The sequence below is a fragment of the Mesocricetus auratus genome, unplaced genomic scaffold, assembly GCF_017639785.1.
Source record: "Mesocricetus auratus isolate SY011 unplaced genomic scaffold, BCM_Maur_2.0 Super-Scaffold_100014, whole genome shotgun sequence".
NCBI lineage: Eukaryota > Metazoa > Chordata > Mammalia > Rodentia > Cricetidae > Mesocricetus > Mesocricetus auratus.
In genome coordinates this window covers 27,771,141-27,791,928 of record NW_024429197.1, presented here as the reverse complement: position 1 = coordinate 27,791,928, position 20,788 = coordinate 27,771,141, and the positions used below count along the sequence as shown (strand labels likewise).

At 43.6% G+C, this 20,788-nt stretch overlaps 1 protein-coding gene across 2 annotated transcripts in view; it reads left to right on the top strand.

The window, feature by feature from the left end:
- LOC101826706 (AGBL carboxypeptidase 4) overlaps nucleotides 1-20,566 on the top strand; it is a 1,098,260-nt gene extending 1,077,694 nt beyond the window's left edge. Inside the window, exon 17 of one of the 2 annotated variants that reach the window (XM_040756958.1) lies at nucleotides 20,443-20,566. In XM_040756958.1, the coding sequence (XP_040612892.1) occupies nucleotides 20,443-20,566 (124 nt within the window). The remainder of the gene's footprint in view (nucleotides 1-20,442) is intronic. The other variant, XM_040756964.1, reaches the window with a different exon arrangement.
- The last annotated feature ends 222 nt before the right edge of the window (nucleotides 20,567-20,788 follow it).

The following is a 20,788-nucleotide window of genomic DNA, read 5'->3' as shown; positions in this document are numbered from 1 at the left end:
GACATGAGGCAGGAGGTTACATTTCTGTCAGATAGTAGACTTTACAGCATAAAATATTATTAAACACCAGACACAGGATCATAAGTATTTGTGAATTATAGCATATCTACCATGTTGATATCTAGCATTCCTTAGAGGGAAAAATGTACTTATAAGGCAGACTACAGACTTGCAATAGTCTGCTTCTCTGTGTTGACAAAACAGCTAAGAAAAGACTGTCCAGGGGTTGTCAGCGACTCTTGCTGCAGTCTTGGCCAGATCTCTTTCTCCCCATAGTGCTCTTGGATAAGGTCAGAACATCAAGCTGGTGAAGAAAGGCTTTCAACATGGAGGAGGAAGATAGCACCAAACAGACAGGGGAACCAGACTGAGGCTTCTGGCCCACCCTTCACAAAGTCATTTGGTCTACTTCTTTCCCAGACTAGAGTCGCACATGGGTAGACCTGACCACAATCCAGTGCATTTCTGACAGGGAGAGTGACACAACTATACAAGAACGAAAGGTGGGGAGGGGCACGCTAGACTCTGACTGGCTCTCACCCACTGGTCATCCTGGGGCAAGGGAACTTTTGCTCTTTATTTCAGAGGCTCTGGAACACAACTGATGTGCATTTGCGTTTGCTCTCCAAAGTTGCAGTCAGCAAGTTGCAAACTACCAGCTTCTGGAACGATGTGGAGGCCCTCAGCAGTGAAGGCAAATCACCTGGCTTAAGGGTGCTGTTTCCTTGCACAGGAGACTCCTTTAGCTAGGAACATTCCCTGTCCTTTCCAAAAGGGACAACAGACAGGGCGTACAGCAAGCTGGGTCTCGTCAGTGTGCCTCAGTGACATACCCAAGACATGTCTGGGAGAACCACAGCGTGTTGTTTTCAACAGAAAGAGCAGATCCAAGCAGGGAAATGGGAGATTAACATTCGTTAGGCATCCAGTCATATATTTACCAAATGCTTGGTGAACTCATGGGGTGTGGCAGGTGTGGTGCCAGATGCCTCCAAATCTGCTTCCTTATTGGATATTCCCTGAAGACTCATGAGGTAAGTGTGCTTGCTTCGTTTGCCAGGGAAACACACTGAAAACGCTGAGGATAAAATCCTTTCCTTGCATTACTTGGTTGTATGAACCCGAATCTCCACTACTCCACAATGTACAGGTAAAGGCTGATCACAACAGAAAACAGGCTGAAACAGAGTCGTGCAAACCATGACACTATTGAGAACCGGTAGGAAACTGAGAGAAGAGGGGAAAGCGTAGGTTGCCAGGCACAGAGGGACGTGGAAAGATGTTAGAACTTCCTAGAAGCTGTTGCAGAGAGGCCCCTTCCCATCTTTCACCCTAAACACCTGTGTGGAATCCTGAACTTCAGGGGCCTTCAAAGCCAGGGTCTGGCATGAAGCCCATTTAACATCGAAGGTTCTAGCTCTCTTAGGGCCCTTGGAAGCTCAGCAATGTGGTCTTACAGGACTTTTCCAAGAAACCTCTGGGGTAGTTAGTCTAGCAGGTTCCTTATCAGTCCAGCCTTCTGGACAGTAGGAACTGAGCCTACTGTGTCATTGTCCCTGGCTCCTGAGCACTGTAGGAGCATCAGCATATGAAGTCTTTTCCTGGAAGGTTCATCCTAATCAATAAGGCTGAGGGATCTCAGAGGATAGCAAGAAACAGCATAACAGGAACAGGAAATTAAACTAGTGTAAGTGTGAATCCCTGCTTGTCTCTGCTCGCAGTGTGGCTTTGGGTAAGGGATTTGGCCTCTTTAGGCTTCTGGATCATCATCATCTGCAAAATAGGAGTGATTAATACATGTTCCCCACAGCTAGGTTGAGGATTAAGTGTAATAATGTCTATATAGTATCTGACAGAGTAAAGCCCCTTCCCCCAGTCCCCACCCCTCGTCTCTCCTGCTTGCTAGTCAAGCCAGAGTACACAGGAGTATGGATAACTCCCAAAGAAAGGGATGCACAAGAGAGGTGCGCAGGAAAAATGACAGGTGCATTGTGGGATCAGTCAGGACAGGTAATCTACCTCCCTCACTCTCATTGGTCCATCCTGTGGCCTGGGCACTTAGCACAGGTCTTATAGCCGCATCTACCTCATTGAGTGGAATAACAATGATAGAGTGGCATGGGCAAGAAGCCCTGAACTCCTGAAGAGGAGAGAAGAGGCAATGTAAGATGGAGTACAGAACTGACTAAAAGGAAAGAGGCCACACTCCGTAGCATCCCAGGTTTTACTAAAATAGCGGCAAGCAGCTCTTAGGACACGTGCCAGGCTCTTCCTGGGCTACCTTCAGATGGCGAACAGTGTTTCAGGGACTCTATGAAGCCATCAGACTCACAGGCTTAGCCAGATCACACTCAGGACTTCCTGAAGTGCCTTCACTACACTCTCACAAACTCAGGGTGCTTAGTGGTCAAGGTGGTTCTCAGCACTGCAGAGGAAAAGGCTCAGGTCAATGTGCATAGGCTCCCTGCTCATGGTCTTCAGCCAGTAAGTAAGGACCCAGGCACACGCTCAGCTCTGCCACACCCCAAGGCCTTCCAGTTCACCCCAGACCTCGGCACAAAGCCTGGACAATTCAGAAAGTCAGTCTTGAATGTGCTCCTTACTGCTTGAACTTCACTTGTCCCCAATGATCTGAGGCTTGTTTTTGGCTGTCCTCATGCCAGTCTTAAATACAGATCTTCTGTTTACCCCAGAATCACCTGTGCGGGGATTAATGAACCCATTCTCTACCTTGTCCTCCGGGCTGCAGAGTGTGCTGCTCTCTGAACTCATTTTCGATCTCTTCCCACACATATGACCAGCTTCCAAGACCCATCACTTCTGCCTTTTGGTGAGTCCACCCTTAAACAGTGTTGTGGACTAGAGTTGGAGTCAGACAGACCTAAGTTTTACTCTCAACCCCCGACACTTGCTCATTGGCTGAATCATTTAAAGCCATTTATCCTCCCAACTCTAAACTGGTACAGTAAGGCCAGAGGACTGCCACTCATTTCCCTTCCTCTAACTTTCCTGTGTCCTCCATGCTCTCCCTCCTATCCATCCCAATCACCATCCTTAAATTGATTGCTGGAATAGCCTCTAACTGACCTTCCTGTCTCTGAATGCTTTCCTGCTAATCTACTATCTTACTGGAAACTTCCGGGATCTCTATAAAACATGACTTCTTATTTATGATACCTTTCTCAGAGCAGTTTTTCAATCCAGAAGACAGATATCACTCTACTTCTGTCTTTCATATTCTGCTTAATTGCCAGGGTCTGCTGGTCCTGTCTCTACCACCTACCAGCTTTACCCCCCTTAACCAAAGAACATCATACACATGTGCATGTAACAACAATTAATGAAAAATAGGGCATGGATTTGAAAGCAAGTAAGGAGGGGGTATATAGAAGGATTTGAAGCGGGGAAAAGGAAGGTACAAATATTGTAATTACATTAGTCTCAAAAATAAATGGAAAGGAATAAAATGTTTAAAAAAGGAAGAAGATTTTCACTATTTAAGACTTGGTTTATGCTGGTCATTGGCCTATGCTGCAGTCACCTTGCTTCTAAACAGATTCAAGCTAACTCTATGCCATCCCCCAATCATTGCTTTTGAATATGTCCATTCTTTCTCTCAGATGATGGCCACCTTTCCCATGATCATTTATTTGACAGCAGAGTTTGTTTCTCATCTGCATAACTCCGTAACACCTGAAAAGAGTCCCATAGAAACAGAGATATCAGCAAATGCAACAGGATCAGAGAAAATAAAATGCCCTCAAGTCTCAAGCTCCATCATGACCTCACCCTGTCACCAGATCCTACATATGGATTCATGTTCCCAAAGCAATGACTTCTAATGAGACACCCTGCTGCTCAGGCTTCCCCAGCCCACAGACTTAAGTTCTAATGAGGTAGGGAAGGCAGCATAGTTTGGGACAGTGCTTTTGGACATGGAGTCAGAAGTCCTGCTTGGTCTTCAATGCTGCAGTCTTGGTGGGGAAGTAGAGAGGAGAGGTTTACTTATCTCTCAGTGCTTTCCCATAAACATCTTTTCAGAGCCCAGTAGGCTATGTTTTTTCCCTTTATTAATAAGAAAAATGACCCTTGTTGGTATGTCTGCATCTACTGATGCTGTTGCTGCTACGATTAACAAACACTGTTGGCACTGCTAGTGTCACTACCTTGGATATTAATGCTACTACTACTCTGTGTATATATATGTGTGTGTGTGTGTGTGTGTGTGTGTGTGTGCTGTATATACTTATTTGTGTATGACATGTATGTGTACCGGGTGCATGTGTATATATATGCTCATACATGTGGAGGGCATCTGCCTTGATTACTCCCACTGCCTTGATTACTCCCACTGAGATGGGGTCTCTCACTGAAACTGGAGCTCCCTGTTTCATCTAGGCTAGCTGGTCAATGAACTCCAGGGTTTTTTCAGTCTTTATTCCCACAGCACTGGGGCCACAGGCACACCATCGAACCCAGCTTTTGCATGGGTCCTCACACTTGTGTGGCAAGTGCTTTACTGACGGTGCCCACACTATTACTGCAGACTAATTAGTTCTGATGCTATTGATGCCAGCAATACTGCTACTAATATGAATGCTGTTGTATCTACACTCACGCTGATCCACTACTACAACATTACTGCTGTTTGACCGTCACAGGACAACTTATTGTGGCCATGGAGGTCTTCGTGCTCACAGACATGCTCTAAGGGAACCTGAGATGTTAAGGAATAGGATTGTTCCTTCAAGGGAAGGAATGCAAAACAAAATTTCTAACCAGAAGCCTGGAACAGACATGCTTTCTAGCCTGGTGACCTTTGCATAAGACTTTCTGGCACAGGACCCTCTACCAGACGCTTCTCATAAACCTGTTTTTCTCAGCCAATCTATGGAATCCATCTTTAAGGCAAGGTGTCTCATGCACTTTACAACGAGTTTCAATATAGTCACTTCTGACCTGTATTTAGCTTACTTTGTTCCTCAAAGAGACTTAAGTATGCTTCGTTGTGCATGAGGGATTGAGTTTATCATCACAAGAATGGTTCTCACCAGCTTGTGCTGTGCTTAAACATGTCTAAAATAAACCACCAGCGGTCAAACTCCCAAACTTTGAACCAGCACTGGTTACTTTTGTGTCGAAACACCTTCTTGCCTCCTGCTGCTCATCACTCTGCTGGACATGAGGGTCTGAGATCCCTGCATTTACTGTGGCTGATCTGCTTTTGTTACCATCACTGCCGTCAGAAGTCTTCTACTGCTGCCTCCCTTGCTGCTGCTGTCTCTTCTCAGCCCTAACTGAATGCCGCCTGGCTCCCGTGCAATCTCCTACAATCTGTGCAATAGCCCTGTGAGATGGATGTTGTGCTCTCTATTTCCCTGATAAGGAAAGAGAAAGGTAGAAAGGCTAAGTAATCTGTCTAAAACCGCACGGCTTTGTGGAGGCGCCTGGATGCCATCAGACTCTGACGCCTATGTTCTTTCCATTTTCTCCTCCATCCTTTTGTATACAATCCCAAGACTGACAGTACAATAAATATTTAATGCTGGTTATAAAAAGCCTCAGCCTCAGGGAGCTCACTGGTTCATTTTGGTTTCTGTGCACGACCTCATTTTGCCTTATTCCCTCGAGCCTGGCTTTGGGCATTCTCCTTTACAGCTGGCTGTCCTCCATGCCCGTGTCTCTTCCTTTGAAACAGCAGCTGTGAAAGGACTGTCTTAACAGGAGAATTGGTGCCACCCTAGAGCTGTAGAGAGGAGAAGGAATGTCTGTAGTGCCAGGAGATATAGCATGGGGGAGTGTGGAGAGGTGTAGTTCCTTGTAGCTGCCCCTTTCTCTTATTTGACAAAACAGACAAGACAGAGTGAGTTTCCACACTACCTCTCCTGGAGGCTTCCTCTCCTGCTACCCCAATCTGCTCCCCAGAGCAAACTCCACCGATTCAAATTAGGAAACCAAACAGAGTTAAGATGTAAATGTTAGGAAAGTGGGATCTGCTCCCAACTCTGCTGCTGCTGGCTGTGTGACATGTGAAGCGTCTCTTGCCTGGCAGTTACCCTAGTGCTTCAGCTGACTTCAGTTTTATTCCTTGATATGAGGATGCGGTTCTCAATCAACATATTCCCCAAGAGTATGGTGAGGATCAAACGAAAAAACGAAAGGAAAAGTTTAGTATTTTAGATAGTATTTTCCATCACCTCCATGCCTTCTCCCGAGACCTCAGAAAGGCTTCTGCTGTCTTCATACTTCACTTTTAACCCAGAGTTTCTTGCCATTAAGAAATTCAGTGAAATTCATGAGGCACCTGTATTTACCAGGTAACTCCCCATTCCTCCCTGCTCCACTGATTACCACCTCTCCTCCCACAAGGCCTTGCAGCAGGAAGTCTCCCCTGACCTTTTTTTTTTTCATTTTTTAATTTAAATTAGAAACAAGCTTGCTTCACACATCAGCTCCCCCCACCCCGAATCAGGCTCCCCTGATCTTTATAGTTAGCCCCTCCTCTGAGCTTCTAGACAACCATTGTTCAAACATTTCATTTATTGTACTCTCTCTGGATATCAGCTCTGTTTTCAACTCAGCTTTGCATTATTCTGGGGTTAGGACTGTTAGAAAGGAAGAAGCCCACAATTTTATACATTCCTGGGACCTCAGGGTCTACTACAAGGCCAGAGAGTATGTAGCCATTCAGTGAGTTATAAGTTCTTGCCAGGAATGAGGACCAGGAAAAGGAGGAGAAAGTGGAGGGGGAAGAAGGGGGGAGGAGGAGGAGGAAGAGGATTATGTGCCAGGAAGAGGGACCTTCAATTGAGAAAACAACTTTATCACATTGGCCTGTGGGCAATTCTGGGGGGCGTTTTCTTGATTAATGATTGATATGAGAGTTCAGCTCACTGTAGCAGGGACCACCCCTGGGCAGGTGATCCTGGGTTGTCTAAGAGAGCAGGGTGAGCCAGCCATGGGGAGTGATCTCTGCTCAGTTCCACTCTGGAGTTCCTGCCCTGACTTCCCTTGAGGAGAGACTGTTGTCTGTAAGATGGAAAAACTCTTCCCCATGCCTTTGGCCATGGTGTTTATCACTGCAATAGAAAGCAAACTAAGACCTAGGATGAGGAGGATGAAAATTAGGATGAATATACGGAGGAAGATGAGGGGGAAGAAGATAAAAATGAGGGTGAACGGAGAAGCTTCCTCCTGCAGCTGATGAGGACAACTACAGAGGCACACAGCCAGACGCTGTGCAGAGAGGAGAGACCTTGGAACACTCAGTCTCAAATGGGTTGTCTCTATCAAATCCCTCCCCTCAGGGCTCAGGGAACTCTGTGGGAGAGGAGGCAGAGAGAGTATAAGAGCCAGAGCCAGTAGAGGACACTAACGGCAGGACCAAAGCACATGAAGTCACAGAGGCTGCGGCGGCAGGCACAGGGCATGCGCCAGTCTGCACCGGATGGTGTTCCAGTGCTGAAAGGAGAGGTGCACACAAGCTCTCATGCCTAATAGGCATTTGTTAATGAAAATCTATGCTTTTCCAATGGAGTCTCAATTGATATACGAGCCACTTCAAGGGCAGGCTCCATGCACAGCAGAAGATGGCTAACACAAAATGAACTCTGGCATCCTTGGAGGTTCTTTGTCTTATAAAGTTTTGTTGGAGCATTTTATTTTTATACCTTACAGGTTCTTTGTGTATTATTATGGTTTCTGGTTTTGTGTTTTTATGAGATTCCTGTGTGTTTGAACATGTATGTCTCTGTGTCTAAATAAGGCTTTGTGCTCTTTCTTTGGCTCCTTTTCTTTGGTTTGTTTTGTCCTATTCAACTTGCTTGCTTTTATTTTATCTTATTTTACTATTATTCTTTAGATGCTGGTTTGTTTTCTAAGAGAGATATGAGGGGTATGGATTTGGATGGGAAGGGAGAAAAAATAATCAAAATATATTGTATGAAGAAAGCTATTTTAAATAAAAGAAAAATAGAAAAAAAGAGAATGAGGGAGACAATGAGGAGGGTGAGGATGAAGAGGCCTAGTCAGAGCAGGGTATTTCTGTGACAGACAACACTCTGACCTCCAGAAGCTCCCAAGTAAAAGCAAAACTCAAATTTAGGAAAACTGAAAGAAATCTAACTTCGAAGCCCACACTGGAAATTGTCAAATTTCAAGAGTGCCCATGGAACACCAGGAGGGGTGACAGGCCACCTGCCCGCACAGGTTCCACGTGAGGTGCAGACGTGCCAGTGAATTTGCATTGTGTGCACATTTGTATCAGTAGCTTCTGAGTTCCTGTGTGAAATGCATGAATCCATGCAGCTGTGATTTTGTGTAACTCTATTACTGACTAGGAGGTGACAGATTATTATTGATTCTAAGCACAGTTTTACATAACCTGTAGTCAGAGGTCCTGGGTTAAGTTCCTGTTTGAAATTCTGTCTACTTTCTTGACATATCATCCATATTAATGGATCACCTCCTATGCCCCAGCCTCTTTGGGATTGTGCCCAGCAGGATGTCAGGGCCATCTCTCCTCCTTCCCAAGGTCAGAAAGCTGATCCTGGCTGGCCTAGTCCCTCTAGGATGGGGAGTTAACCAAGCGCCCCATTTCCTGATTCTACTGCTGCCACTGGCTTCTGTATTGATGTCCCAGGTTCTTGGAAATTTGTGCAAAGAATTAAAGAAGCACACAAGAAAGAGTTTTATTAAAAAAACAAAAATGGAAGCAACAATAACAACAAAAACCAACAGCGTGGGTTAGAGATACTGCAAAAGCATAAGATTCCCTTAGAGCTCCTAGCTAACAGCCTGGGATTTCCTTAGGAGGAGTCAGGTGCTAGCGGCAGGGATAGATGGCCTTCTGGTTTTAACTGATACGCTTAGGTTATATAAGACTTTAATGCCTGTGCAAGTTCTTTCCATTTTTAATCTTATTCATACCCAATCAAGCATATCCCTAAGAGGGTAAACATGGGGTTTCTCCCAGGAGTTTGCTTAGAGGACATAGTTTGTTTTTTTTTTTGTTTGTTTGTTTGTTTGTTTTGGTTTTACGAGACAGGGTTTCTCTGTATTGTTTTGGAGGCTATCGGTCCAGCCTGGCCTTGAACTCACAGAGATCCGCCTGCCTCTGCCTCCCCAGTGCTGGGATTAAAGGCGTGCGCCACCACCGCCCAGCCATAGTTTGTTTTATTGTACATAGATTCCCAGCCTGGTTTTGGCTAGATCTGCCCATGTCCTTAATTTTAGGATTTTTTTTAGGATGTGTTTGGTTACACAGAAGAGTTACTAAGATGTTGGTAAGAGAGGAAGGACTTATTGTACTGTTTAGAGTGGGATGATGCTCAGCTCAGTGTGATAGGGATCCTGGGCTCCTACATGCTTCATGCTTGGTTAAGAAAGAGGTGTGTGTGTGTGTGTGTGTGTATGTGTGTGTGTGTGTGTGTGTGTATGTTTGTATATGTGTATATATGTGTATATGTTTGTGTGTATATGTGTGCAAATACTTGTATATGTGTATATGTGTGTATGTATGTGTATATGTGTTTGCATGTGTGTATGTGTGAATGTGTGTGTATGTGTTTAGGTGTGTATCTGTGTGTGTTTGTGTGTATAAGTGTGTATGTGTTGTGTGTGTGCATGTATGTATGTGTGTGTATGCACATGTGTGCACATGCATATATGTTTGCGTAGACAAGAGAAGAACTAAGTCAACCTTGCCGCCTCCCTTTCCCCTAATACTGAAGAAAGATGTCCATCTTCTCAGGACTGCTTCCTGCTAGGTCAGTGCACAGGGTTGACTAAGACAGAAATAGTCTCTCCAATCTTTTAAAGCTGTGTTGTTTCCCAGGGTCCCACTGAGGACTGTCCATCAAATTCCTCAGTCACAGTGAAGCAGGTGTCTCCGTTGATCCTGGTGGCAGCAACTGTTAGTGTACCATTTGTAATTGGACTTGTTGCATTCTGGGAGAAATAAACTGTGTGGATTTATTAAGAAGAAGAATTCCAAAGGCAAAACCAACTAACAAATTACCAAGCAACCAACGAATGCTACATTGCCCCCCAGAACAAATAAAACAAACCAACCAGGGATACAATGGGTACCAGCAAAAGGGATTGGTAATTCCAGACCATTCGTTTTGCCTGATTTTAGAAGCACTCACCCAGCGTTTCTAAAAAGGCTGCTCCAAACAAGGGTGAATGCTAGCAGGTGGTTTAAGGTGCACAACTGTGAAACAAATACTTTGCTGTTCTGGCCCATAAAGCAGCTCCTGGGGGCTTGAGACTTCAACTCCATTAAAAAGCAAATATGTGGGTGGGGACTCTGCAAACCTTAAATCTTGTTCAGCATGTATGTCCTAACTCATTCCTATTAAGTTGAAGAGACTAGTTAGAGACTAACTAACCCAGGAGCACAGACTGAAACCTGATTAGTTCCTATCATCTCCCCTCTTTGAGCCTCAGTTTCCCCATTATGGAACTGGATTTAGGATGACTGTCTTTCCTAGATCACAGGCTAAAGAACTCTAGGGAAATGCATGTATGGGGGGGGGAAGAACAACTGTTGTTCTTTGAATTCCTGCTGGAAGCAGACATTGGTGTGTGTCCATGCTGTAGGGCAAGTGGGGGCATCAGGGACCCAGGAATGAACTATTAGAAAGAGGCTGAACTAAGGGCAGGGTGTAGCTCAGTGCTAAAGAACATGTTTATACCGGAGCTTCCTAGATTCACCCCCAGCACCTCAATCAACTGCTGCACTAGAAGGAAAATACATCAGCAATCTAATCCCACTCTGTTCTAGCATTTCTGGAGCATTATGAACGTCTTCTCCACCTCTGTTTTCCTAAAGATAGAGCTTCAGCTTTAGCAATACATTCTCTGTCCTCTGACCTGACACTGAACCATCACCTGGAAGAGACCAGGTGACCCAGCAAACTTAACATGTGAGAGGCTCAGTGCCACAGACCTAAATAACATCACCATGGTATAGGCACCATGTAGTACACTTGACCTGTCGGGATAAATAAAACAATACTTTAATCTTACATGCCAGTAGAGAGTAAAAGATTCATTTATTACACGTAATATTTTTGTGTACTGACCATCTGTGACTGCCCTAGAATGAGTAAGATGGCTTGTTTTGATTTCAATGCTGTGTTTAGAAACTGCTTGTCAAGAAGTTGGAGACTGGGACCCTGAATGGCTATTGTAGTGGGCACAAGGGTGTAGATGTTGCTTCTGACAGGCAAGTTAAAAGCTCTTCCTTTTATCTCATGGTTTTTAAATTGTCTTAATGGATGTTAATTTCTACATTCATATGTGATGGGATTAATTGCTGCCTGTGTCAGAGGAAGGTAGCAAGGAATAAATGAGATGATGCGAATAAAGTCCCTTGTATGCAACATGCCTTGTGATTTTAATACTTAGTATTTTTATAGGAGTCAGTCAAACCAACACCTTGACACATATTTGGAAGTTGTGGTCCCTCGTCACAGATGTGTAATGAGGAGTCTTTATCAACTGCAGGCTTACCTGCAACATGCTGTCTGCCTTTTCATTATAATATCAGTTGCATTCTTTTATTCACTAGTGATGTCCACCATAGTATATGAGTAGATAAGTGTTTTTTTTTTCAAATCATAGACAATGTGGCAAAGATCTGGGACAAGTAGTTCATTTGTTAAGTGTTATCAGAAAACAAAAATAATGGAGACGTAGAAGTAAGAGCAGAGAGGGAATCCAGTAAAGTGTGTTCTACTGGAGCTAATTACTTCAGTGAGGATAGGGGAGGTCTCAAAAGCCTTTAGGGATGTTCTTTAGCAACAATATAGGAAACTGCTCCTTATAATTGAGGGTTACCTCCTTGCTATAAATTGCTTTTCTGCAACGCTGATCTCTGGTGTAGCTGATGTTCCATTGGGTCAGTGGTATTGGCCAAGTGCACAGAACTGTCCACGATGCTGTGCTTCAGTCAGGCAGACTGACATGTGGGAGGTATCTGCTATTCTCAGGAACAGGAGGGTCAGTGAGCATGTGCTTCTTGCTTTTGCTATCCTATTGCTGGGAAATTCAATAGGGTCAGCGCTGGAGTCAGCATTGAATCCTGAGAATCAGGCACAGCCCTGCAGAGTTAAGACCATGTAAATATTTACTTAGTGGAAGAAAGAAGAGATGAGTCGATGGGCAGATGTGGACGGACAGGCATATGGATGGGTAGGCAGACTTTCTCTTTATAGTGTAAGAATGAAGTATGTCTATAAATAGGGAGGTGATGCATGGAGGTTGGGTGCATATGAATTTTCACCTAGTGTAATCGATTTGGGGTAGAAGCAGGTAAGTCAGATAGTTCTCAGGAGAAATTAATCTAGAGCTGGGTCAAAAGAACCATCAATACTGGACCTGTTGAAAACTTAGCACATATGGTGCCCCAGCTTGGAATCAATATCACAAATAGGACCCTGAAGAGCAGCAGAGGTGACACTGTGGAGAAAAATAGCCCATGAGTGGAGTCAGAAAGGGGAGAGCCCAGAAGGACTAGGAACCAGAAGTCGGCCCTCTAAATAACTCTGTTTCAGAAACTCCTTAGGCCTTTGCGAAGCCTCACCCTGCCACCCACACTGATGCTGCCTGAGGCTGGGCTTCCTACCTGACCAGAGCCTCTGATCAGAAAACAGCACACAGTTAGAGAGCTGGGGTGGAATTTGTGTGTTAGCATCATTTAAAAAATGTAGTTGAAAATTTAAAATCAATTTCTCTAAATAACATTTACTTTTCATTAACAAGGGTTTTTTTGTGGAAACTTTGAAATTTCAAAATCAGATAGGAACATAAATAACTTGTCACTATCAAGAGATAAATGGTTTTTATGTGTTTTTATATTTTCATCAAAGCCAGTTAATTCTGCGTTTGCAATTTTACATGCTTTTCTTCACAGTATTCTGTGCCTAGATTGCACAATGTAGCTTCTAAGCACATCTCTGTATGTCATTGAAAATGCTTTGAAAAACACTAATTTTTACTCATGGTGCAATAGTCTTTCATACAAATAAATCCTAACTTATTTACCCATTCTCTTCTTGTTGGGTATTTAGATCATTCTTCTATTTTTCACTATTATAAATTGTAATGGTATGACTATAGTTGTATAAAACCCTTATTCACAATATCTCCTTCACATTTCTCTCCCAACCTATGAGGTGATTTCTCACACCTACCCTCTTTTACCAGATGAGGAAGCTAGGAACTACAGAGGAGGTTTTAAAAGATCACTGCTCCAGTTTAGGTTCCCAGAAACAGGTCTTGGATAAAGATCCAAGTACAAGATATGTATTTAAGAGTTCTCAAGAAGCACTCTGCAGGAAAATGTAACCCTGCGAAGAAGAAGGAGGATAACCAATGGCGTGTTCATTGTCAAGCAAGTTAGTCATACAACTTAACCCTGCTGGGCAGCTCTTGGAGTTCATATCTTCAAGTTAGCCAGCTGAAGACCCGGGTGTTTTCCACCAACCCTAGTCTCTGCTTTCAAAGAGTTTAAATTTCTATCATTTTTCCATTCTGTGGCATAGAGACAGATGTGGAGTTTAGGGGGAAAGCAGACCCTGGTGGCCATATCAGTGCAGGGCATCAGAAGTGGGGTAGCATTCCCTACAGTCCTGAGTTCAAGGTGAACCTGGATACCAACAGAGTCACTCAACTAGCCACCTTAAGCCTGAGATTTAAATGCAGAAGGGCTGGGCTGAAGAGCCCAGGACTTTGGTGACCTGGTTTTGCAAAGAGAAAACCTCCCTGTGACCTTAGGCAAGTCACCTCATCTGTCAGAGCTCCAGGATCTGATGGGGATAATGCTTTAGACAATATCTGCCAGGAAGCCTGGTCAGGAAGGTCCACAGAGTGGGTCCCTGGGCATTTGGGTTAAGTGTAAGGCCATCGTCTGTCAGCCTTGCACATCGTTCCCATCAGGTGGGTGGGAGTCGTCCTGCAGACACACAGTGCTTTCTTTGGAATAGCTAATTAAAAGAAATTAAATAGAGAATGGGCCTATTCCCTGAGTTTATGAGATGAGTAGTTTTCCAGATTAATTACACAATATACAAGATACACATGGTTCATGGAAATACAGCAAAAGTCCTTGATGAATTTTGGAGTATTTAATTTTATTCTCTGGCAAGAGGGAGACAAATACACAATTGCTCATCTCTATGCACCGGCCGTCGTCAGGTCTGGCGTCCCCAAGGAAAGGACTTAATTGCTCCATAAGCTTCGCATTCAAGGTCTCCTCAGTGCTAAGCTCCTGCCGAACTGCATGAAAGTAAAAATGACAAAGATAGCAAGTGACACATTTATCAAATATGCAGATTGTGAAGAAGTCAATGTGGGTTGCTCATGCCAGTGAGGCTCCAGATGGAAGCCAACCCTCCCACAGCCTTTCCACAGCCCGCCTGCCCAACTTAAGGTCATAGGAAAGGGTAAGATCAAAGCAAACTGTGTATTCAATATCTACAAAATCCATGCTTATTCTACGATGTCATCTACCTCTGTGTTCTCTCCCCCTGAATATGTTCTAAAATTTTACCAACCACTTGTAAACAATTTTTTTTGGTCTGTGTTTTTGCGACAGTTCTTACTATAGCCCAGACTAACCTAGAACTCACTATGTAGCCCAAACTGGCTAGCTTCATACATGAGACAATCCTGCCTCAGTCTCCCAAGTACTGAGATTACAGGCATGACCACCATGCTTCGTGTTGGAAAGCAAGCGTGACAGCTCCCACAACAAAATCTCAGCAGCCAGTCCCACCCTGTTCCATGCCTGCGTACTTGTATTTCTTGGTAATATGAAATATGAGTTAATAATGCAAAGATTTGGGTCTATAAATTAACAGGCTTTTCTGAGACACTACAGCTTCCTGATAGTTGTGATTGTCGATTTGATTTGATCAACAAATGCCTAGTGGATTAGTGAAGCAGAACTCTCTAGGTGTGTCTCTGATGACAGTTACTATGATAATGGATCATGAGGGCTCTGACCTCACGAATGGATTAGCCCTTTGATGGATGAGAACATGATGATATATGGGACATGGTGAAGGTTAAGAGGTGGGACTGAATTGGAAAAAGTAGGACACCGGGCCATGTCCATGGGGCTATTTCTACCTCGTTAAATTCCTCTGTCTCCTGCTCTCAGCTTTCTATTCACCAAGAAGCAAAAACAAGCTCCACAATGTTTTCTCACCCCATGATGTGCTGTCTAAGTTCGTGGGCCAAATAAACACACACGGAGCCCTCAAAAGTATAGGCAAAAACAATTCCTAAACTGTAACGTCAAGTTTTTAAAATACTTTTTATCTTTTATTAAAATGTATTATAAATAATTTTAAAACAAAAAATTCACCCACTGAAGTTAACCAACCCCAAAGTCTTTACACATCACTGAACATGGACCAGGACTCAAGTTATTCCCAGTTTCTCTAGGCTCCATTCTAATAAAGAAGCCATGTAGGCACTTTCATGTTCATTGCTACACCATTCACAAAGGTCACAATGTAGAAATGTTTGAAGTATCCACTGAGGAGTGACTAGATACACAACATGGAGTACTCACCAGAACGTTCTGCACACACAGTGACTTGAATGAATCTTGAAGACATCATGCTAGTCACAGGAAGACTACATGAGTCTGCATACACTTGGCATTTGAAATGATCAGATTTATAGGATAAGAACAGAATGATAAGTACCAGGGTTTAGGGGGAGAAAGGGGTGGCTAAGTATTAATTAAAAGGCATACAGTTTTGGCTGGGATGCAGAAGCTCTAGAGATTTATTTACCAACATCATACCTATTGTTGTCAATAACATACACTTAAAAATTGTTAAGGATGCATTGCAATATAGCTGAGTGATAGAGTTCTTGTCCAGTGCACCCAAAGCCCTGCGTTCAATCCCCAATACTATAAAATAGTTAATAGGGTAGATAACTCTTCTTACTGTAACACAATTTAATTTAAAAATTAGAACTTAAAAGTCTGAAGGTAGCAAGCATTGGTAAGGCTATGGCACAATGTGAATGCTCTCTTGCTAAGTATATCACTTGGTGTGGTGGTTTTGCAGAGCAACTAGTATTACCTAATACAGTTGAAGACACTGTGTGTGTGTGTGTGTGGTTGTGCGTATGCATTTGTGCATGCATGTGATAACATATGTATGTGTGGGTGGGTATGCATGTGAAGGCTAGAGGCTGATGCTGGGTGTCTTCTTTTATTGCTGTCACCTTATGTTTTAAAAGGAAGTACCTCTGAACCAGACACTCACCAATTGGCTAGACCTGCTGACTGCTGAGCTAAGGAATTTAGCTATTTTCCCCTGCCCAGCACTAGGATTACAGATGTGTGCAATCGCACCCAGATTTTACAAGGTTGTTGAGGATCCTGAATGAGAATCTTCTGCTTGTGCATCATGAGATTAATTTCATAAGAGTCAAGCCAGAAGTTACTTTTTTGGAGAGGAGAAAGTGGATGATGGGATTGCAGAGTCAGAGTCACTGGAGATGCAGTACTAGGAGACTATAAATCAGTGGTTCTCAACCTGTGAGTCATGACTCCTTTGGGGATCAAATATCAGATATCCTGAATATCGGATATTTATATTATAATTCATAGAAGTAGCTAAATTATAGCTATGAAGTAGCAATGAAATAATTTATAGTTGGGGGTCAATACACTAGAAAGGTTGATAACCACTGTTGTAAATGATCTATTTCTTTGTAAGGATATGTCTTATTTTAGCAACTAGGAAAGCTTAAGATTCATGGGTGCCAGTACTCTGATAGAAGCTCTATGGGTGTGCTAAGACTCAACTGTTGGCAAACTTGTCTGGAGAATGAGCAGTTTTGTTCACTGCTAAGTCCCTAGCCTCTTGAACCATGTTCAGTAATTTTCCTAATGAATGGATCTTTTCAGATACAAGAACCATCTGTGCTTCCCTAGCCAGAGAGGAACGTGTTGAGAAAGCTGAGAGAGGTCTTGGGCTCCCTGGATCTTGGAGCCTCTCCAGATTTAGAGACTCGACTGGGGATTCAGTCAGCTAGTCAGTAGGGAACCCTACTAAGATAAATAAATATCTTTTTTATTACAATAAAAAACTATTAAGTGTGGGTGGGGGGTGGAGAGAGGGGGTGAGCCTGCCATAGCATACAAGCACAGGCCACAGTACAACCTGTAAGAGTTGGTTTTCTCTTTCCACCATGTTTGTTCCAAGGATCAAACTCAGGTCATCACAGTTGATGACAAGCACTTAAAACAAAACAACAACAAAAACAGTAAATATTCTAGGTCTCAAAAGTCGTAAAGTATCTATCCTGTTCATCCAGCTCTACCAGTTGTAACACGAAGGCAGCTAAAGATAATTGTGACACTTAGAATATGATCTGTCTCCCACAAGCCCTGTACTTGGACATTTGGAAGTGGTGCTGTGTGGGAAGGTTGTGGGACCATTGGTAAGCGGAGCCTCATGGAGGAAGTGGCTCACTGGAGGTGGGCTTTGCAGTTTATTGCCAACCCTACTTCCTGCCCTGTCTTTGCTTTCTGGTTCACTGAAAGGTAAGCAGGCAGCTGCTGCACACTCCAGATGCCATAGGAACACCCACTAACTGGTGTTCCCTGCCATAACAGATTTAAGTCCGTAAGCTACGAGCCCAAATAAACCTTTCCTCTCTTGATTTCTTTTAGGGAGGAGTTTAATCAGTGACCAGAGCATTAACATACAGGAACACAGCTGAGCACTGAAACAATTTCATTTATCCAAATCTGTGTCTCTGCCTACAGTGTTCTTAGACCTGGTTCCTCACCCATGTTACCCACCAGAAAACAATCCAAAAAAATGGTGCTCTCAGTGTTCTGAAGGGTGGCTATAAGTGTGGTCTCCAACCCTGCAACATCACAGTCACCTAGCAATGTGACAGCAACACAGGCTCATGACCAATGCCCAAATAAGAAATCCTGGGAGTAGGGCTTAGCCTTCTGTTTTGAGAATCCCTTCAGGGGATTCTGATGTGTATTCAATTTTGAGGACCACTGTTCATCAGGTCTAGCAGGCCTGGGTAGTTAACCTTTAGATGTTGTGAAAGCAGATCATTTTGAGTTGGTTGGACTGTATTCATAGATGTCCTGGGTAACCTGTGGCCTAGGGACCCACATTCAGACACACCTGGTACAGTAACCAAGAAAGTGTCTTCCTACTCACTACAGTGGAATGGGATTTCCCCATCACACGGATTTGTTTAGGAATGACCTACTATAGGGAGTACAGGGGTTTTAGCAGATCAGAATGGATACCAGCCCAGGGCCCTGAGGGGCACTTATTATGCTAGCCATAAATATTTTCCACGATGAGGGCTCTAGGATCTTGAAAGTCGAGGGCAAAGGAGACACATTCATCTGAGACACAAATAGCCACGAGGTAGAGAAGTAGCTATTTGCCAACTGAGTGTTTCAATATTTGAACAACTGGCTCAGCTGTGCCAGTTAATGCTAGCTGCAAAAAATGCCCTAGGTCAACCGGCAAAACCTCAGCATTTAACTCCATTTAACTCTGCTCCCCTGTGTGGAATTGGGGAGTCCATAAGATGTCAACCTAAGGACAACATTGTTCAGAGAGGAGCACACAAGTAAGGGAATCAGTAAGCACTGGTTATGCCTCCTTGAATGGTCACTCCCAAGACACACCCTAATTCCAGACAGACCATTTATGTGTCCCAGTTGGCATTGAGTTTTCTAGTGTTTGCTGTGAAGCTCTGTATCCAAAGACAAAGGAGAGCAGATAGGTATCCCAAGACAAGTGTCTCCAAGAGCACTGGCCAAGCGTTCCTGCCTTCTGTAGTCCTGAAGAGCCTGCCCCTCTGTTCTCATCATGCGCAGGGTGCAGAGCAGCTAGGCACCCTTAGCCCCAGTTTTGTGTTGGGCAGGCTGCAATGCTTGTTTACTAGTGAAATGCATCTGATCAGAGAAGCCTGCCTGACAAGTTCATTACATATCAATTTAATTAGCTGATTTACATTTAATTTACATTTCAATTAATGTCTTTAGCAACAAAACCCTGCCTTAATAGGGTAATTGCCTGTTAGGCAATATGTAAAAGAATAAATAGTCACATTCTGAGGAAGAATTCCTATTTTCAAGTTTTTATTACCATAAATAACTGAAATAATTACGGCTCTTAAGGGCCACGTCCTCATTTCCTTCTGGGCCTAATTATAAAGACTTAGTACCTCATTAAGCAAAATGGTTTTGGAGTCACAGAAAAACATTACTCTGATCGTGACACATTAGTTTCAACAAAAGAGGGGGAAACTGCGATGGTAGGCATATTTGGGGGGACTGGGGCTCATGTCCTTCCAGAGACACCCTGACGTGGTGGACAGGTGGCTTGCAGTGCACACCCATAGGGAGGTTGGTGTGAGGGGTATTCGGAACAGTCTACGCCGAGTATTCCTAAAGACAAAAGACTCACTACCTCCTGAGGCAGCCATCACAGACTGCTACGGTTTTTTTCAGTTCTTCCTTACATAACATAAATTCCATCTATCTCCTTAAGACAGTTGTATCCATTTCCTTCTGGAAAAGGTGTTTCCTGGAGGTATAATAATAGCAGCGTCCTAGGAAATCCGGCAGCTGTGTCTGAGAGTGGCCCAGGGATAGAAGTAATTATTTGACCAGGTCAAATTTTCTAGAAATAGGGCAATTGAAGTGGGCTTGGGAATTCAAGGAAAAAGCTGGTAAATACCCGGAATGCACGAGGGAAAGTGTGGGGTAGATGCCGCTGTGTGAGGTCTGTCTGGGTCACTGGGCAAATGAGGCAGACTTATACGTTGAGAGTGGTTTTTTTTTTTTTTTTTTTTTTTTTGGTCTCTTATGTGTCTTCCAGGAAGTCGAATTCCCTATAAAAAAAAAAAAAAAAGCAAAAGCTGAGCATGTCTGAGCCTCGGGGCAGGAGCTATTTAGGCTCCTGCTGTCCTCCCCCAGTGTCAGCAAACTTCACTGGTCCCTTCTCAGCACTACACATGCTCCTGTTCTCTCATGTTCGGCTGTGCAGTCTACAGCACAGTGCCACCGTGTGGAAGCAAGGTGCAACTGCATGAGAGGAACGTCGACGTCCTGTCCTTTGGGATTTGATTTAGCCAATAAAACCAATGTAGTGCCGGCTCAAAAAAGAAACAATGAGGAGTAAGAGAAGGGTGACTTTGTTAACTAGCTAAAAAAAGAGTAACACATTTTCCCTCTAATATTTTGAAAACATTCGTGTCTGTAAGTCACCCCTAGCTTTCTTCTCTCTCTAGTTCAGACCAGCTAGTCCATGTCAGCTTTTAGGAAAGAAAAGGACATGTTCCACATTCCATATCCCTAAATCACATTTCTAAGATTTCTTTTCATATTTCCCACCCTCTTCCCACCAATCCCCTTAGGACGAGATTTTCAGATCCACTCCAGTCCGGAAGCTCTCAGACGCCACAATCTGAAGGAGGGAAGCCAGCAGGATGGCGGGAGTCCATGCTACCAGCAGGGAGCGCTCGCAACTTCTGCTCTTGACATCTCATGTCTCCTGTAAATTTAGAGCAGGAACTCAGCTCTCCCAGGCCCAACCTTTTTTATTTAAGGTATTTTGAACACTCTTTTCTACATGAAAGTCACATAAAATATATACCTGCTTGTATAGTAAACTTTAAAAAACACATACAATATTCTAACTGTAATACACAGGAGAAATAAACTGAGTGTAATATGCAAGAGAATGATATGCATGTCTGCATC